We start from the raw sequence: 22,966 nt of genomic DNA, 5'->3' as shown, positions 1-22,966 counted from the left end.
GAAGTGAGTGAGTTTGTGTGAAAAGCAGGTGGGGGATGGGAGGCCATGCAGTGATGCCAGCAGGGTTGTTACAAGTAATGAGCAACAGTAGTGTTTTGTGCTGAATTTTGGGAAATCACTTATTATTAGTTGTGCTAAGTTATTTGCATTTTTCTTGCTTCATTGTTTTTTTAGCAAACAGCAAAAAGGTTGTAAATGTTGATCATAAACCTAATTTACTATGGGGGTTGAATAGCTTTGATTGCAACTGTGCTAATTATTTTTTCTTCCCACAGGTGTTAAGAATGGTTTTTGGTGGTCTTCAAGAAGAGGTGTTTTTGACAGTGGTATGTAGAAATTATTGTTGTCAATTGATGGGCACTTAGTAGTCATTAAAAAACCTATGCTGTTTGATAACATGACATTTAGGGTACCGTCACACATTGAAATTTTCATCGCTGCGACGGCACGATTCGTGGGGGGCTTCCTTATACTATATAGTCTGCCTATGGGGGTTGCTTCCTTATACTACAGAGTCTGCCTATGTGAGGGCTTCCTTATACTACAGAGGCTGCCTATGGGGGAATTCCTTATTCTACAGAGTCTGCCTATGGGGGCCTTCCTTATACTACAGAATCTGCCTATGGGGGGCTTCCTTACACTACAGAGTCTGCCTATGGGGGATTCCTTATAGTACAGAGTCTGCCTATGGGGGGATTCTTTATACTACAGAGTCTGCCTATGGGGGGCTTCCTTATACTACAGAGTCTGCCTATGGGGGGGTGCTTCCTTATACTACAGAGTCTGCCTATGTGGAGCTTCACTATACTACAGAGTCTGCCTATGGGGAGCTTCATTATACTACAGAGTCTGCCTATGGGGGGCTTCATTTTACTACAGTCTGCCTATGAGGGGCTTCCTTATACTACATAGTCTGCCTATGGGGGTTGCTTCCTTATACTACAGAGTCTGCCTATGTGAGGGCTTCCTTATACTACAGAGGCTGCCTATGGGGGGGCTTCATTAAAAAAAAAGAGTCTACCTATGGGGTCTGCCTATGGGGGCTTCCTTATATTACAGAGTCTGCCTGTGGGGGTCTGCTTTATACTACAGGGTCTGCCTAGGGGGGCTGCCTTATACTACAGAGTCTGCCTATGGGGGCTGCTTATGCTACAGACTCTGCCTATGGGGCTGCTTTATACTACAGAGTCTGCCTATGGGGGCTGCCTTATGCTATAGAGTCTGCCTATGGGGGTGCATTATACAATATAGAGTCTGCCTATCGGGGTGCATTATACAATATAGAGTAGGCCTATGGGGAGTGCATTATACTATATGGAGGCCTATGGGGAGTGCATTATACAATATTGAGGACTATCTGATGCATTATTCTATATGGAGGCTATCTAGGGGCCCATCATACAGTGTAGAGATTACAGTGAGGGGGCCATCATACAGCGTTGGAGCCATCAAACCAGTATATATACAGTGAGGGGGCGGCCTTATACTGTGTATAAGAGAGGATCATACTGTGTATGGGGAAGCTGTACAGGGGGAGACTCAGGACATTATTAAATGTAAAGTGGGCACTTATTGTTATAGAGGAACTCAGGTTACTGTGACTATCAAAAGGGCACATAGAGGGCTACAGAGTCTGCCTATGGGGGGCTTCATTTCACTACAGAGTCTACCTATGGGGGGCTTCCTTATACTACATAGTCTGCCTATGGGGGTTGCTTCCTTATACTACAGAGTCTGCCTATGTGAGGGCTTCCTTATACTACAGAGGCTGCCTATGGGGGGCTTCATTAGACTACAGAGTCTGCCTATGGGGGGTTCCTTATACTACAGAGTGCCTATGGGGGCTTCCTTATATTACAGAGTCTGCCTGTGGGGGTCTGCTTTATACTACAGAATCTGCCTATGGGGGCTTCCTTACACTACAGAGTCTGCCTATGGGGGGATTCCTTATTCTACAGAGTCTGCCTATGGAGGATTCCTTATACTACAGAGTGCCTATGGGGGATTCTTTATACTACAGAGTCTGCCTATGGGGGGCTTCCTTATACTACAGAGTCTGCCTATGGGGGGTGCTTCCTTATACTACAGTCTGCCTATGTAGGGCTCCACCATTCTACAGAGTCTGCCTATGGGGAGCTTTGTTATACTACAGAGTCTGCCTATGGGGGGCTTCATTTTACTACAGAGTCTGCCTATGGGGGGCTTCCTTATACTATGTAGTCTGCCTATGGGGGTTGCTTCCTTATACTACAGAGGCTGCCTATGGGGGAATTCCTTATTCTACAGAGGCTGCCTATGGGGGCCTTCCTTATACTACAGAATCTGCCTGTGGGGGGCTTCCTTACACTACAGAGTCTGCCTATGGGGGATTCCTTATACTACAGAGTCTGCCTATGGGGGGATTCTTTATACTACAGAGTCTGCCTATGGGGGCTTCCTTATACTACAGAGTTTGCCTATGTGGAGCTTCACTATACTACAGAGTCTGCCTATGGGGAGCTTCATTATACTACAGAGTCTGCCTATGGGGGGCTTCATTTTACTACAGAGTCTGCCTATGGGGGGCTTCCTTATACTACATAGTCTGCCTATGGGTGTTGCTTCCTTATACTACAGAGTCTGCCTATGTGAGGGCTTCCTTATACTACAGAGGCTGCCTATGGGGGGGCTTCATTAAACTACAGAGTCTGCCTATGTAGGGCTCCACCATTCTACAGAGTCTGCCTATGGGGAGCTTTGTTATACTACAGAGTCTGCCTATGGGGGGCTTCATTTTACTACAGAGTCTGCCTATGGGGGGCTTCCTTATACTATGTAGTCTGCCTATGGGGGTTTCTTCCTTATACTACAGAGGCTGCCTATGGGGGAATTCCTTATTCTACAGAGTCTGCCTATGGGGGCCTTCCTTATACTACAGAATCTGCCTGTGGGGGGCTTCCTTATACTATGTAGTCTGCCTATGGGGGTTTCTTCCTTATACTACAGAGTCTGCCTATGGGGGATTCCTTATACTACAGAGTCTGCCTATGGGGGGATTCTTTATACTACAGAGTCTGCCATTGGGGGCTTCCTTATACTACAGAGTCTGCCTATGGGGGGTGCTTCCTTATACTACAGAGTCTGCCTATGTGGAGCTTCACTATACTACAGAGTCTGCCTATGGGGAGCTTCATTATACTACAGAGTCTGCCTATGGGGGGCTTCATTTTACTACAGAGTCTGCCTATGGGGGGCTTCCTTATACTACATAGTCTGCCCATGGGTGTTGCTTCCTTATACTACAGAGTCTGCCTATGTGAGGGCTTCCTTATACTACAGAGGCTGCCTATGGGGGGGGCTTCATTAAACTACAGAGTCTGCCTATGGGGGGTTCCTTATACTACAGAGTGCCTATGGGGCTTCCTTATATTACAGAGTCTGCCTGTGGGGGTCTGCTTTATACTACAGGGTCTGCCTAGGGGGGCTGCCTTATACTACAGAGTCTGCCTATGGGGGCTGCCTTATGCTACAGACTCTGCCTATGGGGCTGCTTTATACTACAGAGTCTGCCTATGGGGGCTGCCTTATGCTATAGAGTCTGCCTATGGGGGTGCATTATGCAATATAGAGTCTGCCTATCGGGGTGCATTATACAATATAGAGTAGGCCTATGGGGAGTGCATTATACTATATGGAGGCCTATGGGGAGTGCATTGTACGATATTGAGGACTATCTGATGCATTATTCTATATGGAGGCTATCTAGGGGCCCATCATACAGTGTAGAGATTACAGTGAGGGGGCCATCATACAGCGTTGGAGCCATCAAACCAGTATATATACAGTGAGGGGGCATTATACTGTGTATAAGAGAGGATCATACTGTGTATGGGGAAGCTGTACAGGGGGGAGACTCAGGACATTATTAAATGTAAAGTGGGCACTTATTGTTATAGAGGAACTCAGGTTACTGTGACTATCAAAAGGGCACATAGAGGGCATTAATACTTTCTAGGGGGCAAATTATGGGCACTGTTTTCTAGGGCATTTGCATCCGGTATTACTATATTTTAGAGAGTTGCTTTAGAATTTAGAAGGCACAGTGAACCACACAGCAGGAGCAGTAATAGGGACACATACGGCAGCAGCAGCTTAATATTGGGATATCAGCAGGATGAGGAGTTTGTGCAGGTTGGGAATAGATGATGATGGGGCTGGAATGTGAGAAGTGAATCGTGTCTTTGTTGTATTCTCTGCAGCCGAGTTGTAGCTGGAAGAAGTTGCCATGTCGGTCTGGGCCAGATGGAAAAGACCGGAAAAATGAACGATTCCATCAGAAAGAACGTCAGCGGTAAGACATTATCTGTAACTGTGCAGTGATCTCTTATATGTTCTGTTGGGCTGGTATAACTACTGACCATATGGCGGTAATATCCCTATTGGTCGTTATATAGAGATTATTTTCAGTAGCAATGCGGTCATCTGCTGAGGTCCTCCTCCACTATTAGGGTGCATCACCGGGTTGTAATCAAGGTTACCTGGTTAGGGGCCCACTGAGAAATTTCGCCCCCCCGAACCGAAACCCTAGCTACGCCTCTGACGTATCCAGTAAGATACCACAAACAGGAGGTATAAATATTACATGTGCCAAAACCCAGCAGCCATGGGTTCTTCTAAGCAGCTGCTTAGCACTCTGAAAATGAAAATGATGGCGACCCACAAAGCAGATGAAGGGTATAAGAAGATAGTAAAGCATTTTTACGTTGCCCTTTCCTGAATTTGAAATGTGATTAGGAAATGGCAGTTAACAGGAAGAGTGGAGTTCATGATGAAGTCTGGAAGACCAAGCAAGTTTTCAGTCAGAACTGCTTGTAGGATTGCTATTGAGGCAAATCAGAAGCCCCACTTGACTGCAAAAGACCTTCAAAAAGATTTAGCAGACTATGGAGTTGTGGTACATTGTTCTACTGTTCAGAGACACCTGCACAAATATGGCCTGAAGAGTCATCAGAAGAAAACCTCTCCTGCATCCTCATCATAAAATTCAGCTTCAGAAGTATGCATTTACACAAGCCTGATGCATTTTTGAAACAAGTCCCGTTGAACAATGAGGTTAAAATATAACTCTTTGGCCTTCTGATCAAAGGTATGTGTGGAGAAAAAAGGAAACAGAATTTCAGGAAAAGTATATATTTCCAACCATTCAGCATGGGGGTGGATTAATCATGCTTTGGGATTTGTGTTGCAGCAAATGGCATAGAGAGCATTTCACAGGTAGAGGGAAGAATGGATTCAATGAAATTTCAACAAATTCTTGATGCAAACATAAAACAGCATCTGTAAAAAAGCTGAAGGTGAAGAGAGGATGGTTTCTACAAATGGATAATGATCCTAAACACACGTCAAAATCTACAATAGACTACCACAAAAGGCTCAAGCTGCAGGTTTCACAATGGCCCTCATAGGCCGCCGATCTCAATATCATTGAGAATCTGGGGCTAGACCTCAAAATAGGAGTAATGGATGTAAATCCCTCAAACAAAAATTAGAAGAATCTTGGCTGGCTACAAAAGCATTTACAAACTGTGATATTTACAAAAGAGGGTGCCTAGTGGCGTGACTAGACTCTGGTGGACCCGGTGCAAGATTCAGACCAGGGCCCCCCATCCTGAATAAATGTTATATGTACAGTATATATTTATATTTACTGCTCAAAAAAATAATGGGAATACTAAAATACCACATCCTAGATATCACTGAATGAAAAATTCCAGTTGCAAATCTTTATTCATTACATAGTGGAATGCGTTGAGAACAATAAAACATAAAAATAATTAATATAAATTAATTAACATAAATAATATGAATTCTCCTCTTGACGGCGGTTCTTCCCTGATCCAATTTCGAGCTATTACCTTCCTGGCCATGTATAACAGTCTGGCAATAGCTATCTTTAGGTTACTATCTACTCCAATCTCATCCACGAATCCCAACAGGCACACAATTGGATCTCTTGGCACCGCACATCCATACGCACCTTCCATACGACTCAAAACTACTAACCAAAATGCAGCCAGTTTCGGGCACGTCCACATCATATGAAATATATCCGCATCCGTAGATTTACACCTTGGGCATTCGGAATTATCACGCAAACCTGCCTTATATAGTATTATCGGAGACTTATAGACCCTGTGTATTACATAGAGCTGTGACAGTCTATATGGTTCACTCACTGACAGTCTTGGGACCCATTCTAGCACCGACTCCCGTCTCTTTATCCATTGGACCCAGATCCCTCTCCCATTTAGCTCTCACCATTATCGGAAATCCCAACAGGAAAGTATGTAGCAAATCTTTATACAAAGTAGATATAACCCCCCCAGTAGACCCTTCATTACACACATACTCCAGTACTATATCTCTTTGAATTCTAATATCTCCGCTTCTATTCTGAGCTCTAAAAGCATGCAACATCCGCAAATACTGATACCCCCCCCCCACAGTCCCCAGACCAAACTCCGCCTGCAATTGGGAAAATGATTTTAACTCACCTCGCTCAAGTATCTGATACACGTACTGAATTCCTTTGACCTGCCATTCTGTCAGTATCCCCAGTGCCTCAAACTCCTGTAAGTTATTGTTATGCCATAGCAGAGAGAATCTCGTCAAGTCCGAGATCCCGCGTATATGTCTCAATCTACCCAACAACCTACGTATCAACAACACAGTCGGGTATAATTTCCCCAGAGCTCCCAAGGATCCATCCTCCAAACATTGTACCACTGGCTTTCTTTTTGTCATCACTTCCATCAACCACTGTACTGCTCCAAGAGACCCCTCAAGCGCCCATCCCTTTAGATGCTGACTCTGTGCTGCAAAAAAGTATATTTCAGGGTTAGGCAATGCTAGTCCCCCATCGTCCTTGGGTCGCTGAAGTGTCTCCAGTCTAATCCGCGGATATTGTCTCCCCCATATTTAATTCCTAAACAGAGAGTTGATCTGTCTAAATTTCCCGTGCGATATCCACACTGGTGCATTATGCAAAATATACAGTATTTTCGGCATCAGAATCATTTTAATAAGATTCACCCTACCTACCACAGATAAATGCAGCTTAAGCCAAGCATCCACTTTTGCCTTCAGAACACCCAAGATTGGAGTCAGATTCCTATGTATATAATCAGTAACAGGCATAGATACCCATATGCCAAGGTACTTGAATTGGCTCGTCACCTTCAGTCGCCCATCTTCCAGTGGCTCCCCCCCAACATCATCCACCTTAAACAAGATAGACTTACTCCAGTTTATCTTAAGTCCCGACACTGATCCGAAGCGTTCAATAATCCCAATGGCTCCCTCCAAGGACGCACCCGGGTCAGCCAAAAACAAAAGAATGTCATCTGCATACAACGCCACCCTTTCTTCAATCCTCCCATATTTAAACCCAGTCATCTCATCAGACCGTCGAAGTTTAGCAGCCAGTGGCTCCACAGCCAGAGCAAACAAAAGAGGAGAGAGTGGACACCCCTGCCTAGTCCCTCTAGTTAGTTGTATGGTCCGTGATAACTCCCCGTTCACCCTGACCCTGGCCATCGGCATCGAGTACATCAGCCGAATCCAAGATATGAACTGCGGTCCAAACCCCATATTCCGCAACACCTGCCAAAGATACCCCCACTCCACGCTATCAAACGCCTTGTGGGCGTCTAAAGATGCAATAACTCTCTGGCCACAGTTATCGGATCTGACCTGCAAATTCATAAATAGCCTTCGTAGATTAATTGCAGTGGACCTATCGGGCATAAAGCCAGACTGGTCTGAATGCACCAAGCCGGAAATGACACTTGTCAACCTCATCGCCAATACCTTAGAAAGTTTAACATCTATGGTGAGCAAGGAAATTGGCCGGTATGAATCCGGCAGTGTCAAGTCCTTCCCCTCCCTAGGAATCACCACTATTATGGCCTCTCGCATAGATGCCGGTAAACTTCCCCTATCCCTAGCCTCCTCCAGGACTGCCTTCAATCTTGGGATCAACACTTCCCCCAAGTTTTTATAAATTTCGGCAGGAAATCCATCTACACCAGGCGCCTTTCCATTAGTCATAGATTGCAATGCGCGACCCAACTCCTCCTCCGTAATGGGAGCCTCCAAGTCCTCTCTATCTATATCACTCAACCTTGGGAGCTCCAATTCCTCAAGGAACGCCACCATCTCCTCCATTGACCCATCAACCCGAGAGGAATATAGGTCCGCATAAAAATCCGCGAAACTCTCCAAAATCTCTGAAGTCCCAGAGACAGTAATACCGCTCCCCGACACCAGAGAATGGACGAAGGAAGGACTTCTCTGGGCAGAAGCCACCAGTGACAGCAAATGACCCACAGATTCGCCCTCTTCGTAATAAGCCAGATTCATGAATTCCCTTTTCCTTTCAGCCTTACCCAGCAAAACTTCCTCCAGCTGACTCTGCGCTGCCTTTAACCTCCTCCCAGCTTCCAAAGATCCTGTTATTATCATCTCGTCTTTGGCTATCCTCAACCCATCAAGCGCCAATTTCTCTGCCTCTCTCGATTTCCGCTTACACCTGCTAATATCCCTAAACAGCAGCCCTCTCAAGTATGCTTTCATGGCTTCCCACACAGTAAGAGCGTCCGCACTACCCTCATTTATCTCAAAAAATTCCACCAACTCCTGCTTTATCTTTTCCAAATCTATATTATGTAGCCAATAAGGGTGAATTTTCCACTCCCTCCTGCTCCCGCCTCGTGTCCCCACCGGTCGAAACTCCACTTCAACTGGACTATGGTCTGAGAGAGCCCTAGGCAAATATCTCACGTCCCCCACCATCGTGTCCATCAGACAGTTGCCCAGCGCCAAATCAATCCTAGACAAAGTACCATGAGCTGGCGAGTAACATGAATACCCCCTTTCCCCAGTATGTCTAACTCTCCATAAATCGATCATACCTACTTCCCGGACATAGGTCCCAAACGTAGTGACATGTCCCACCGTCTTATTCTGGGGGGTTTTATTTTTATCCCAAAAGTCATCACGTATATTATTGAGATCGCCAATAATTAGAAGTGGTAATGGACCCCAACGCTCTACCCTCTCCAGCACCTCTCTTATCTTCTTACTTGAGTATGGAGGCGGAATATACATTGCCGCAATGCACATCAACACACCATTAATTTTACAGTTTACCACCACATACTGGCCATCCACATCCTCCTTTGCCGCCACTTCCTCATACTTCACCCCTGTAGGTATTAACACAGACACACCCCTAGAATAAGTAGAAAAAGTAGAATGGTACGCCCTCTGTATCCAGCGCTTATTCAATGCATTCACCCTCTCCCACACTAAATGCGTCTCCAGCAAACATATCATTGAAACCTTCTGTTCTCGAACATACTGTAACACTGCCGTCCGCCGTGTCTTATCCGCCAGACCTCTCACATTCCAACTCAATATTTTAGTACAATCCCCAATCATGTGGCTCATCATTTCTCATGGTATCCAATTTCCCAAGTTTAGGCTGTCCCAACCCTCCCTCCCCCCCTACCCCCACCCAACTGACCCCCCTAACCCTCCCAATATAGCTCATTCTTTCTCTCATCAAGAGTGGGGCTCCACTGCCCATTGCGAACACTCTCACCTGCCTAACCCTTCCCTTTCGGGTCCCGCTGCCATAGCAATCATAATTTCCCCCCAACTTTTCACTTTAATATATCTAAACATTCAAACTTATATGAACATATATGAAAAAAAAATACCAAACCAATTTACAGTACCCGGCCTAGCCCTCCTCCCTCATATTTAGTAGACGGTACTGTCCCCTCTGGCCAGTCAATTAACATGACCCAGCAAAACCCTCAGCAGTTGCTCAACTCTTTAACCAATGCTAGCAAACGCAGAACCCTCTGCCAGCAATAGAGAAAACGATTCACATCCAGATATCGCCGAAATGTCAATCACCCATTCCCTTAAGCTTTTTCTCATTAGTATCAATCCACTGGGTAGCGTCCTCCGGTGTCAGGAAGAAGTGGGTCTTATTAAAAGCCACCAGTCTCAGCTTTGCGGGAAACATCACTGAATACTGCACTCCCAGCTCCCTCAGTCATCGCTTGATTCCAGTAAACTTCATCCGTTGCTTCTGAACCGCAGCAGAATAGTCCGGATAAATGGTGATTTTTTGTCCTCCCGCCATCAGATCCTCCATTTCTCTAGCCTTTCTAAGGATAATGTCTCTATCTCTGTAGTTCAATATTTTGGCAAGCATGGTACGAGGGTACGCTCCTGGGCCAGGGGGCTGTGATGGGACCCTATGAGCCTGTTCAAACGCAAAAACTTTTGTCAACACTGTGTTCCCAATTTTCTCCAGCAGCCAGCTTTCAACAAATTCTGTGGGGTTTCTCCCCTCAGTCTTTTCAGGCAGCCCCACTATACGTATATTATTTCTTCTGGATCTATTTTCTAGATCCTCATTTTTGGCCGTGAGCTCGGCTATTGCTTGAGCGAACTTCTTCTCAGCTTTTTGTAATCTAACTATGTGATCTTCTGCCATGCTCACCCTCTCCTCCACCACTCCTATACGTTTGTCCATCTTTTGTAGGGCTGCATTAATCTGTGCAGTGTCCCCTTTAACCTCCTGCATCTGCTGGGCCAGGGAATTCAGGGACTGCTGACATGAAGAGATCAGTGTGATAACATCTCTAAGGGTCGGCTCCTCTGCCTGTTAGCCCCCCCCATGCTTTCTTTCTCTTTCCCCTTTTGTACCTCATGCTGCTCCACCATGCCTGCTTCCTCCTCCTCCTTGTCAGCTCCAGCTCTGGGTCCTTGTTCTGCGTCTGCAGCTTCCACCCTGGCATATTGCTGTAGCTTCACCGCTACCTCCATGCGACGCTGACATGCTGCATTCTCTCTGTCAGCGTCTTCTCTGGCCTCAGCTCCATCTTGGCCGGCTCCTGCATCGCCCAGTCCCGCATCTTTCTGCCGCCTCCTGGTCATTGCTGCCAGCTCCGGTGCCGCCGTTCAGAACCGCAGTGCTCTCCGGACCTTCAGCCAGCCGGGCTCGGTAAGTATACCCGAAAATCAGGGTTAAAACAGGATTTTAAGTCCTTCTGGCAGCGGGAGTACTCTTCCCTGCTTCCACTCACATGGCCAGCTAGGACACGCCCCAATTATTATTATTATTATTTATTGTTATAGCGCCATTTATTCCATGGCGCTTTACATGTAAGGAGGGGTATACATAATAAAAACAAGTACAATAATCTTAAACAACACAAGTCATAACTGGTACAGGGGAGAGGACCCTGCCCGCGAAGGCTCACAATCTACAAGGGATGGGTGAGAATACAGTAGGTGAGGATAGAGCTGGTCATGCAGCGGTTTGGTCGATCGGTGGTTACTGCAGGTTGTAGGCTTGTCGGAAGAGGTCGGTCTTCAGGTTCTTTTTAAAGGTTTCGATGGTAGGCGAGAGTCTGATGTGTTGTGGTAGAGGGTTCCAGAGTAGGGGTGATACGCGAGAGAAATCTTGTATACGATTGTGGGAAGAGGAGATAAGAGGGGAGTAGAGAAGGAGATCTTGTGAGGATCGGAGGTTGCGTGTAGGTAAGTACCGGGAGACGAGGTCACAGATGTATGGAGGAGACAGGTTGTGGATGGCTTTGTACGCCATGGTTAGGGTTTTGTACTGGAGTCTCTAGGCAATGGGGAGCCAGTGAAGGGATTGACAGAGGGCAGAGGCCGGGGAATAGCGGGGGGACAGGTGGAATAGTCGGGCAGCTGAGTTTAGAATAGATTGGAGCGGTGCGAGAGTGTTAGAGGGGAGGCCACAGAGCAGGAGTTTGCAGTAGTCAAGGCGAGAGATGATGAGGGCATCGACTAGGGTTTTTGAAGATTCTTGGTTGAGGAATGTACGGATTCGTGAAATATTTTTGAGTTGAAGTCGGCAGGAAGTGGAAAGGGCTTGGATATGTGGTTTGAAGGAGAGATCAGCGTCAAGGATTACCCCGAGGCAGTGAGCTTGTGGGACTGGGGAGAGTGGGCAGGCATTTACTGTAATGGATAGGTTCGTTGGGGGGGTCGCGTGAGATGGGGGAAAGATGATGAATTCTGTTTTGTCCATGTTAAGTTTCAGAAATCTAGCGGAGAAGAAGGATGAAAAAGTGGACCGACATTGAGGGATTCTGGATGTAATCAGATGTAATTTGGATGCTAGGTGGTAAAAATCAAATTGTACTTTCATGAAAATCGCATGCCACTTGTATAACACTCAACTGACTTTTCTGGATCAACATCAGACCAAATTTTTCAACGCTGGTGTGTCACCTGCCTTAGGCTGGGGTCACACATGGCGTAAGACAATACGCCACGTATTATACGTCCGTACTACGGCCGTAATACGGAGAAATGTTCCCAAAATATTGCTCCGTAGTCAGGGTGTGTCAGCGTATTTTGCGCATGGCATCCTCCGTATGTAATCCGTATGGCATCCGTACTGCGAGATTTTCGCGCAGGCTTGCAAAACCGACATCTAATGGATTTATGTGCTCAAATGTTCGGGAAAACATATATACAGTATATATATATATATGTCATTGTGACACATATATATATATTCTGTATTTAGATTTCAATCAGCGCGATATCTGTGAACAGCCGGTAATTCAATTGCCGGCTTTTCATTTCTCCTGCACAAACCCGACAGGATATGAGACATGGTTTACATACAGTAAACCATCTCATATCCCCCTTTTTTTTGCATATTCCACACTACTAATGTTAGTAGTGTGTATGTGCAAAATTTCTGCGCTGTAGCTGCTGAAATAAAGGGTTAAATGGCGGAAAAAATTGGCGTGGGCTCCCGCGCAATTTTCTCCGCCAGAGTGGTAAAGCCAGTGACTGAGGGCAGATATTAATAGCCAGGAGAGGGTCCATGGTTATTGGCCCCCCCGTGGCTAAAAACATCTGCCCCCAGCCACCCCAGAAAAGGCACATCTGGAAGATGCGCCTATTCTGGCACTTGGCCACTCTCTTCCCACTCCCTGTAGCGGTGGGATATGGGGTAATGAAGGGTTAATGCCACCTTGCTATTGAAAGGTGACATTAAGCCAGATTAATAATGGAGAGGCGTCAATTATGACACCTCTCCATTATTAATCCAATTGTAGGAAAGGGTTAAAAAACACACACACACATGATTGAAAAGTATTTTAATGAAATAAACACAGCGGTTGTTGTAATAATTTATTGTTCTCTCAAATCCATTTGCAGTCCCTCGCTTGGCAACATAATAAACGCACAAGATACATACCTTCTGATGTACTGTCAGGTCCAACGATGTAATCCATCTGAAGGGGTTAACTAATATTACAGGCAGGAGCCCTGCTATAATGCAGCTGTGCTCCGTGCCTGTAATCCCCGGCGAATGAATGAAATGTAGGTCATTGACCTACATTTCATTCATTCGCGGTGAGGCGCCCTCTGGTGGATGTTCTCATGAACTGCAGCCTGGGAACTTTTTCCCACGCTCCAGGTCATATGAGGACATCCACCAGGGGGCGCATCACCGCGACTGAATGAAATGTAGGTCAATGACCTACATTTCATTCATTCACCGGGGATTACAGGCACGGAGCACAGCTGCATTATAGCAGGGCTCCTGCCTGTAATATTAGTTAACCCCTTCAGATGGATTACATCGTTGGACCTGACAGTACATCAGAAGGTATGTATCTTGTGCGTTTATTATGTTGCCAAGCGAGGGACTGCAAATGGATTTGAGAGAACAATAAATTATTACAACAACCGCTGTGTTTATTTCATTAAAATACTTTTCAATCATGTGTGTGTGTGTGTGTTTTTTAACCCTTTCCTACAATTGGATTAATAATGGATAGGTGTCATAATTGACGCCTCTCCATCATTAATCTGGCTTAATGTCACCTTCCAATAGCAAGGTGGCATTAACCCTTCATTACCCCATATCCCACCGCTACAGGGAGTGGGAAGAGAGTGGCCAAGTGCCAGAATAGGCGCATCTTCCAGATGTGCCTTTTCTGGGGTGGCTGGGGGCAGATGTTTGTAGCCAGGGGGGGCCAATAACCATGGACCCTCTCCTGGCTATTAATATCTGCCCTCAGTCACTGGCTTTACCGCTCTGGCGGAGAAAATTGCGCGGGAGCCCACGCCAATTTTTTCCGCCATTTAACCCTTTATTTCAGCAGCTACAGCGCTGAAATTTTGCACATACACACTACTAACATTAGTAGTGTGGAATATGCAAAAAAAGGGGATATGAGATGGTTTACTGTATGTAAACCACGTCTCATATCCTGTCGGGTTTGTGCAGGAGAAATGAAAAGCCGGCAATTGAATTACCGACTTTTCACTAACAGCGCTGCGTATTTCTCGCAAGTCACACTGCTGGTCCGTGTGGAATCCGTATTTTTCTCGCCCCCATAGACTTTCATTGGCGTATTATTTGCGCAATACGCTGACAAACGCAGCATGCTGCGATTTTGTACGGCCGTAGAACGCCGTATAATACTGAACCGTAATATACGGCTAATAGGAGCAGCCCCATTGAGAATAATTGTGCCGTATGTAATGCGAGTTTTACGCACGTAGTTTTTGCGCTCTTACGTACGTAAAACACACATGTGTGACCCCAGCCTTAGCCAGTGTACTTGTAGAAGATACATACAGCATATTGCTTGTGAGCTGAGGGCAAGAAGAATTGGGCAGTACAGAGCAAGCTCAGAAACAACTAATAGGGCCACAACCCAGTCTCATAGGATCATTGGACTCATAAGTGCTAAACAAAGAGGGAGACAATTGACAAATCAGACTAACAAAAGGTACTAATACAGCCACATGAAATAAACTGTGACAATGACTCCATATTGTTTGCAGTATTCATTCCAAGGTAGTAAAAAATCTTCTATAGTCCAGTGACAAAAGTTCCATATTCCCAACATTATCCGCTGATTTTTAATATTCAGGGAAAATTTAAGAGTGGCGTTCCTGGGAGAAGGACCAAGCTATCTTTCTTACGGTGTCCAACTACCTTATTTTCCCATATAGAAAAAGAGAACAACATGTGTGATCAGTGTCCCCAGATGTGGGAGCCTGACTGTGTAAATAAGGTTTGTAATTAATCTCATAGAGCCTGTCACATGAGTGGAACGCCCACCAGGGCCTAGGGGTTACTCGGTACCGGGTCCCATACTTAAAGGGGATGTATCACGGCAGCGGCGACCAGGTCCATGGCCCTGGGTGCCCAAGTAAAAGGGAATGTACTTAAAGGGGTTTTGTGCATAAAGTTTGTTCGTGACACCACCTGTGGTTCTCGGTCAGGTATGACCGACGCTTCTTAAAGGGGTCCATTGGGGTGATGTTATGGCAGCTAAGATGGTATGACTTCCCACAGGTGAAGCTGGGTCCCCAGGGCTCCCAGTGTATAGATGAAGATGATGGTGGTATAGCAAGAAATGGAGGACACAGGTTTGCAGTCTCTATACCTGGTTTACTGATGAATTTAGGCAGCCATAGTCCAGGGAACCGGATCACAGGTGTCAATGGTCTGGCCGGCTTGGAAGCGAGTTGGGAGTCCCCCATACCAGGTGGGGTTAGAAGCCTTACCACTAGCGCTGTGGTGTAGTCCCTTACTGCCTTAAGCCTCTCACAATGTCCTCACATGTTCTCTCTATCCTCCAGGTTGGTAGGACACCACCCGCACGACAGGTAGCTCGAGTCTTTTTACAGGGTCTCTTATCACGACCCGGGCTCTATGCACTACTGTGTCCTCAGGTGTAAGGGTGGCCAGGTGACTTGTAATCCAGCTGTCCTGCTGGATTCTGTTGTGAGACGTGGAGTCCCTCACAACCTCGGTCTTCCGGCTACTGGTGTCTGCGCTCAGTAGGGAGGTAGCCAAGTCGCAGCTAACTCCCCAGTTCTTCACTCTCCTGCGCTCCACTTCCCCTACACGCTCACTGCAATCTGTTCTTCCTTCTCTCCTGTCTCTTGCCTGGAGCTGCAGCACTTCTCTTGGCTGCACGGTTCCTTCAGTCTTCCTGACTTTCACTGTCTGACTGCTCTCTTCTCTGTCCCTCTGACAGACTGACTGAACCTCACTTTCCCTCCAGACCAGAATATATATAGGGGAGCCACCCACAAGCTGGATCAGAGCTCCCCTTCTGACCTGGAGTATGAACATGTTGCATGCTTGGTATTACCTGATAAGAGAGCTCCTTCCTCACTTCCAAGCATGACATCACTCTCTCCGTGAGGAAAGCGATGCCACTGTAACAACCAGGAACCCCCCCCCCCCCCCGTTAAATCCAGTACTCCCAGACTGGGGAAACAAAACATCAATAAATTGGTTAGAAAAAGACATACAAAATTTTACAATGCATGTAAACAGGTTAGTAAACTTTTGCTTCCCTTTATGGGAGGTGATAATGCTTTAACGTTGCAAAACTTTAATACAAGGTAAAATATAGGGGCCAACTATTTACAGAGAAAGTTTGTGGACCATTCACTGTTCATGTCTTTTCAAATAAATGAACTTTTTAAGCAGAAACCTTGCCAGGCTAAATGAATTTTAACTTTTAACTATTCACAGTCATATTCAAACTTGCAATCAAAACTGTCTATCTCCTTTGCCAGGGTAGCTCTGGATGGCTGCTATACCCATGACCGGGAAAATTCAGGATTGTACCTTTCCACAGGTATGGCAAACCAGGGTCTACTGGCTGGTTCCACCACTGGTGTCTAGGTGGACTGATGGCATTTGGTAGTTGGCCTGGCCTGGCCTGCTGCTGCTCCTGCAGGGACTGAGATTGGTACACATTTTCTGCAGTCCAGAGCGTACCACCCTTTGTTGTCGATATGCCGGGTATATGTTACTCTGTCACTGAGGTTCAGGTCCCTGTCCGGGTGTCTCTCCATTACTTGGGATTCCACATCCCTCCGGTTAACAAAGATTTTGTTGATCATGCAGTCTCTTTTATGAAACCCCAGCCTCTCTGCTGTTTGAAGACCACTACTTCTCCCTGCCGCAGTGGTCCCCTTTCTGCCCAAGGGATTTTACTTGTTTGAGCCTTTCCTTCCAAGTTCCTTTCCTCAAATGCTGCTTTCCGGCCAGGGATTCCTGTCTCTCTTTCTCCTCCTGCCGTCTGCATTGCTCCCACTAGGTTATCATGGGGATCTCCCCTTGCAACGCGATCATATCCTCCCCCGCGGGTACTTCTGCAACCACTTCGAGTTCCGGAGATCTAACCTGGGGCACATTGGTTGGAATAAGCGGGGCTGCCATCTGACTCAAGCTGCTGTCCCCCCCGATAGCATACTTCTCCAGGCCTTGGAGTCGGCCGGGTTGATAAGGGGCCCAGCAGGGTTCATCTGGCCCTGGGGTTGCTGTGGGACTGGAGGCCAAGGTACCCTCGGCATACGGTGACATTTCACCGAGGAACCCAAAACCCTGGTCGGTGGTGTACAGCGGTGGGGGTGACTCAAGCCTAACTATCGGGCCTTCTGCCGCCAGGGTCAGGCTCATGCCCCTTACCTCTCCTTCCGGAGTGCCGGATCTTCTTTTCTACTCCGGGCCAGACGAGGCTGCCAACGGTCGTCCGGCAAGGCTCCTGATGAAGGCCTCCTTCCACCCGGCCACAGCTTCCAGCTGCATCTGCACAAGCTGCCAGGTAAGTTCTTCCACCTCTCTCCGCAGGAGGTCTGGATCCATCTTCAGTGACGGGTATGGTTCGTGCAGGTCCCGGCTGGGGGAGTCCTCTTGCTCCGCCCCAGGCTCCTGTGCTCGCTCACCTCCCTGTGCCATGTTGCTTTCCGGTACTTCCTCCTCGGTCCGATTTCCCACGGTTTCATTCCACCACGCCTGTCTTGGTGGGCGGTCCCCCTCTTCTTCCCGCCATCCCAGACCAGGAGGCGGACTTCTCTCGATGATGGGCATACTTTTCTCACATAGTAGTATTGGTAAGGGGCGGCCATAGTTCTCGCGCCATTTCCCCAGGTGCCGCCCATGACAACATGCTTTTCTCCTCCTGCACGCCACATGGTGCTATATTGGCGGCAGTTTGGGCAGCAATTAGCAATTTAACAGTCTCTCAATAAAGCACAGTCTGAGGCGCACAAGACCCATTTCACTGGGTCGGTTTATCCTGTTCGTGACGCCAAGTGGAACGCCCGCCAGGGCCTAGGGGTTACTCAGTACCGGGTCTGGTACTTAAAGGGGATGTGTCATGGCGGCGGCGACCCGGTCTGTGGCCCTGTGTGCCCAAGTAAAAGGGAATGTCCTTAAAGAAGTTGTCACGGAGTTCCTGTGACAGAGCAGTACCAGAAGACCGCAGCGTCTGATGGCTCCTGCTTCACCGCTGAGAAGAAGTACTTCTCCGGCGTATTAAAGGTGTTTGTTTTCTTTCAGCAGGACAGGGGTTAATAGGCCATGTGGAAATCCCTGCTTTCAGCTGTGCTCAGTTAGCCACTCCTCTCTCCTATAAAAGCTAGGCCTTCTGGCCAGATCCTTGTCTGAGATAGCACTTGCTACATAGACCTGGAGTAGTGAGGAGCTGGTGTTTGGAGAGCTGGAGGAGTTTATTGTGCGACGGTTGTTTGGTTTGTACGCTTGGAAATTCCTCATAACTTACCTGCCTTATTTTCTTCCCCCTTCCTTCACACCCTGGTGAATAACTCTGTAATTTGTGAGAGTATATTTTGTGTGAGTGAAGTTTTCTTTTACAATTGTCTTGGTTCCCGTTTGTCGGGTTTGTGTACTATGGTACACGGTAGCGCCTCTCTTCCCCGGGTGGGGAAGGGGACAGACGCAGGGCTGCAGTCAGGAGACAGGGCAAGGACGGAGGCCATGGCATCCTCGCCATCTGAGGTATCCTAGGGAACAGGGTGAGTTAGGGTGCCCCCTAGTGCTATGGCCAGGAAAGGTGCCCCTGGTCCCAGTTTAGTCGTGACAGGGGTTTTGTGAATAAAGTTTGTTCGTGACGCCACCTGTGGGTCTCGGGCAGGGATGACCAACGCTGCTTAAAGGGGTGCACTGGGGTGATGTTACGGCAGCTAAGATGGTATGGCTTCCCACAGGTGAAGCTGGGTCCCCAGGGCTCCTGCTGTATAGATGAAGATGGTGGGTGGTATAGCAAGAAACGGAAGACACAGGTTTTCAGTCTCTATACCTGGTTTACTGATCAATTCAGGCAACCACAGTCCAGGGTACCGGATCACAGGTGTCAAAGGTCCGGCCAGCTTGGAAACGAGTTGGGAGTCCCCCTTACCAGGTAGGGTGTTATGACCCCAATGGCGAGGGTCTCAGAGATATCAGCAAGTCTGCGAAGTACAAAAATCCAGCTCATAGGGCAGTGGTAACTGGGTTGACCATATATCTACTCCTAACGCCAACGCTAGAAGTAGCCGGGGAACATGCCTACGTTGGTCGCTAGATGTCTCGCGCCAGCCGGAGAGCTAACTACCCCTAGAAGAGGAAAACAAAGACCTCTCTTGCCTCCAGAGAAAAGACCCCAAAAGTTGGATACAAGCCCCCCACAAATAATAACGGTGAGGTAAGAGGAAATGACAAACACAGAGATTAACTAGGTTTAGCAAAGAGAGGCCCACTTACTAATAGCAGAATGTAGTAAGATAACTTATATGGTCAACAAAAACCCTTTCAAAAATCCACGCTGGAGATTCAAGAACCCCCGAACCGTCTAACGGCCCGGGGGGAGAACACCAGCCACCCTAGAGCTTCCAGCAAGGTCAGGATACAGATTATATACAAGCTGGACAAAAAATGCAAACAAAAACGAATAGCAAAAAGCAAGAAAGCAGACTTAGCTTAATCAAGCAGGAACCAGGATCAGTAGACAAGAGCACTACAGATTAGCTCTGATATCAACGTTGCCAGGCATTGAACTGAAGGTCCAGGGAGCTTATATAGCAACACCCCTGACCTAACGACCCAGGTGAGCATACAAGGGATGACAGACATACCCAGAGTAAAATCACTAGTAGCCACTAGAGGGAGCCAAAAGGTAAATTCACAACAGTAGGGTTAGAAGCCTTTCCTCTAGTGCTGTGGTGTAGTCCTTTACTGCCTTAAGCCTCTCACAAGGTCCTCACATGTTCTCTCTGTCCTTCAGGTTGGTAGGACACTACCCGTACGACAGGTAGCTTGAGCCTTTTTACAGGGTCTTTATCACGACCCGGGTTCTATGTGCTACTGTGTCTTCAGGTGTAAGGGTGGCCAGGTGACTTGTAATCCAGCAGTCCTGCCGGTTTCTCTTGTGAGACGTGGAGTCCCTCACAACCTCGGTCTTCCGGCTACTGGTGTCTGCGCTCAGTAGGGAGGTAGCCCAGTCGCAGCTAACTCCCCAGTTCTCTAATCTCCTGCGCTCCACTTCCCCTAAACGTTCACTACAATCTGTTCTTTCTTCAGTTCCATCTCTTGCCAGGAGCTGCAGCACTTCTTGTGGCTGCACGGCCCCATCAGTCTTCCTGACTTTCACTGCCTGGCTGCTCTCTTCTCTGTCCCTGTGACCCTGTCTGAGCCTCACTTTCCCTCCAGACCAGAATATATATAGGGGAGCCATCCACAAGCTGGATCAGACTTCCCCCTTCTAGCCTGGAGTATGAACATGTTGCATTCTTGTGATTGCCTGATAAGAGAGATCCTTCCTCGCTTCCAAGCGTGACATGACTCTTCCCATGAGGAAGCAATGCCACTGTAACAACCAGGAACCTGGGGTATTACAGGAGCCCTTGGCACTAGAGGGTTGACATGACTGGCACTCTAAGGGACAGATAAGGAGGCAGGTGCAGAAGAGGCAGCTAACTGTGGCTGACACTTCAAGAGCATGGGAAGTCATGCAGGCAGCATGAATAAGATGCTGGGTAAAAGATTGTAGACAGTTATATTTTACATTGCAACGCTCTGGAGAAAAAATATACTTGAAAGTTCTTCCCCTGGCTGTCTTCTCCCAGTGCTGCTGCAGGTGAATGAAAGCTCTCTTGCTATGGGAACAGCCAGCCAATCATCTGTAGCAGGTCTGTGAATAGCTGGACAGGTGTGAAGCAGAGTAACCTGGTCCTAAAAGTATATTTTTGCTAAAATGCTGCAGCATTTCAGAATTTCAGAAAAAAATTGTGCAGCCAGGCTCTGACTCAAACTAACCCAGATTTGGGCAGCATGTATGGGGTAACAGATTCCCTGGAACTGTGATGACAATGGCTGGCCACTAACACTTTTATTTATTTTGTTTCAAGGAAACAATCCAGGTGACACGAATTTACCTGATTCCATTTACGAAAATATTGAAGCCAAAGAATTGAAAGACACTCCACCAAGCTGAAAAGGATTAAAGATTTTAAGATACCGAACACGCTATTTTTTTCAGATTCTCTTTATTATATAAATTGTTGTACTGAGCAGGTCATAACCCCAAAACTTTCGCACTGACATTGAAACATATTATTGAACAACTCCACATGTCATGTGTAACCTTTAAAGGGAGCCTACATACAGTGTCAGGTCGACGCCGTTATAATTATGAGAATAGAGTAGTAGCATCTATGGAATCGCTGATAGATGCTACTGCGCTGGTGCGGCCGGCGCCGTTTTGAGAGAGAATTTTTTTTCTGAATGAATTTATGTCACCAACTACAATAATTAAATGGTCATTATACTGTAGAGTTGTCGCCTGCCAGGGCCTGGGGTACTCGGTACCGGGTTCGGTCGCAATTAAAGGGGTTGTCACGGTGGCAGCGACCCGGTCCGCGGCCCTGGGCACCCAAGTAAAAGGGAAAGTTCTTTTAAGGGAGTTGTAATAAAGTTTGTGTTCGTGACTAGTGTTGAGCATTCCGATACCGCAAGTATCGGGTATCGGCCGATACTTGCGGGTATCGGAATTCCGATACCGAGATCCGATACTTTTGTGGTATCGGGTATCGGTATCGAAACAACATTAATGTGTAAAATAAAGAATTAAAATAAAAAATATTGCTATACTCACCTCTCCGACGCAGCCTGGACCTCACCGAGGGAACCGGCAGCGTTCTTTGCTTAAAATGCGCGCGTTTACTTCCTTCCGTGACGTCACGGCTTCTGATTGGTCGCGTGCCGCCCATGTGGCCGCGACGCGACCAATCACAGCAAGCCGTGACGTAATTTTCAGGTCCTCAATGCCTAATTCTAGGCATTCATGATTTTAAAATTACGTTCCGGCTTGTGATTGGTCGCGTCGCGGTCACATTTCAGGTCCTGTATGCCTAATTCTGCATTCAGGACCTGAAAATTACGTCACGGCTTGCTGTGATTGGTCGCGTCGCGGTCACATGGGCGGCACGCAACCAATCACAAGCCGTGACGTAATTTTAAAATGCGCGCGTTTCCTGCCTCCCGTGACGTCACGGCTTGTGATTGGTCGCGTCGCCCATGTGACCGCGACGCGACCAATCACAAGCCGGAACGTAATTTTAAAATCATGAATGCCTAGAATTAGGCATTGAGGACCTGAAAATTACGTCACGGCTTGCTGTGATTGGTCGCGTCGCGGCCACATGGGCGGCACGCGACCAATCAGAAGCCGTGACGTCACGGAAGGAAGTAAACGCGCGCATTTTAAGCAAAGAACGCTGCCGGTTCCCTCGGTGAGGTCCAGGCTGCATCGGAGAGGTGAGTATAGCAATATTTTTTATTTTAATTCTTTATTTTACACATTGATATGGATCCCAGGGCCTGAAGGAGAGTTTCCTCTCCTTCAGACCCTGGGAACCATCAGGGATACCGTCCGATACTTGAGTCCCATTGACTTGTATTGGTATCGGGTATCGGTATCGGATTAGATCCGATACTTTGCCGGTATCGGCCGATACGTTCCGATACCGATACTTTCAAGTATCGGACGGTATCGCTCAACACTATTCGTTACTCTACCTGTGGTTCTTGGTCAGA

At 47.2% G+C, this 22,966-nt stretch overlaps 1 protein-coding gene across 2 annotated transcripts in view; it reads left to right on the top strand.

Moving 5' to 3' along the window:
• LOC143768940 (72 kDa type IV collagenase-like) overlaps positions 1-21,398 on the top strand; it is a 214,296-nt gene extending 192,898 nt beyond the window's left edge. Inside the window, exons 6-7 of one of the 2 annotated variants that reach the window (XM_077257544.1) lie at positions 276-326; positions 21,280-21,398. In XM_077257544.1, coding sequence (XP_077113659.1) covers positions 276-326; positions 21,280-21,365 — 137 coding nt within the window. In that variant the 3' untranslated portion in view covers positions 21,366-21,398. Of the gene's footprint in view, positions 1-275; positions 327-4,238; positions 4,314-21,279 lie in introns of those variants that run through there. The other variant, XM_077257546.1, reaches the window with a different exon arrangement.
• The last annotated feature ends 1,568 nt before the right edge of the window (positions 21,399-22,966 follow it).

This window comes from Ranitomeya variabilis, chromosome 4, assembly GCF_051348905.1.
Source record: "Ranitomeya variabilis isolate aRanVar5 chromosome 4, aRanVar5.hap1, whole genome shotgun sequence".
NCBI lineage: Eukaryota > Metazoa > Chordata > Amphibia > Anura > Dendrobatidae > Ranitomeya > Ranitomeya variabilis.
This window is presented reverse-complemented; position numbering and strand designations above follow the sequence as displayed.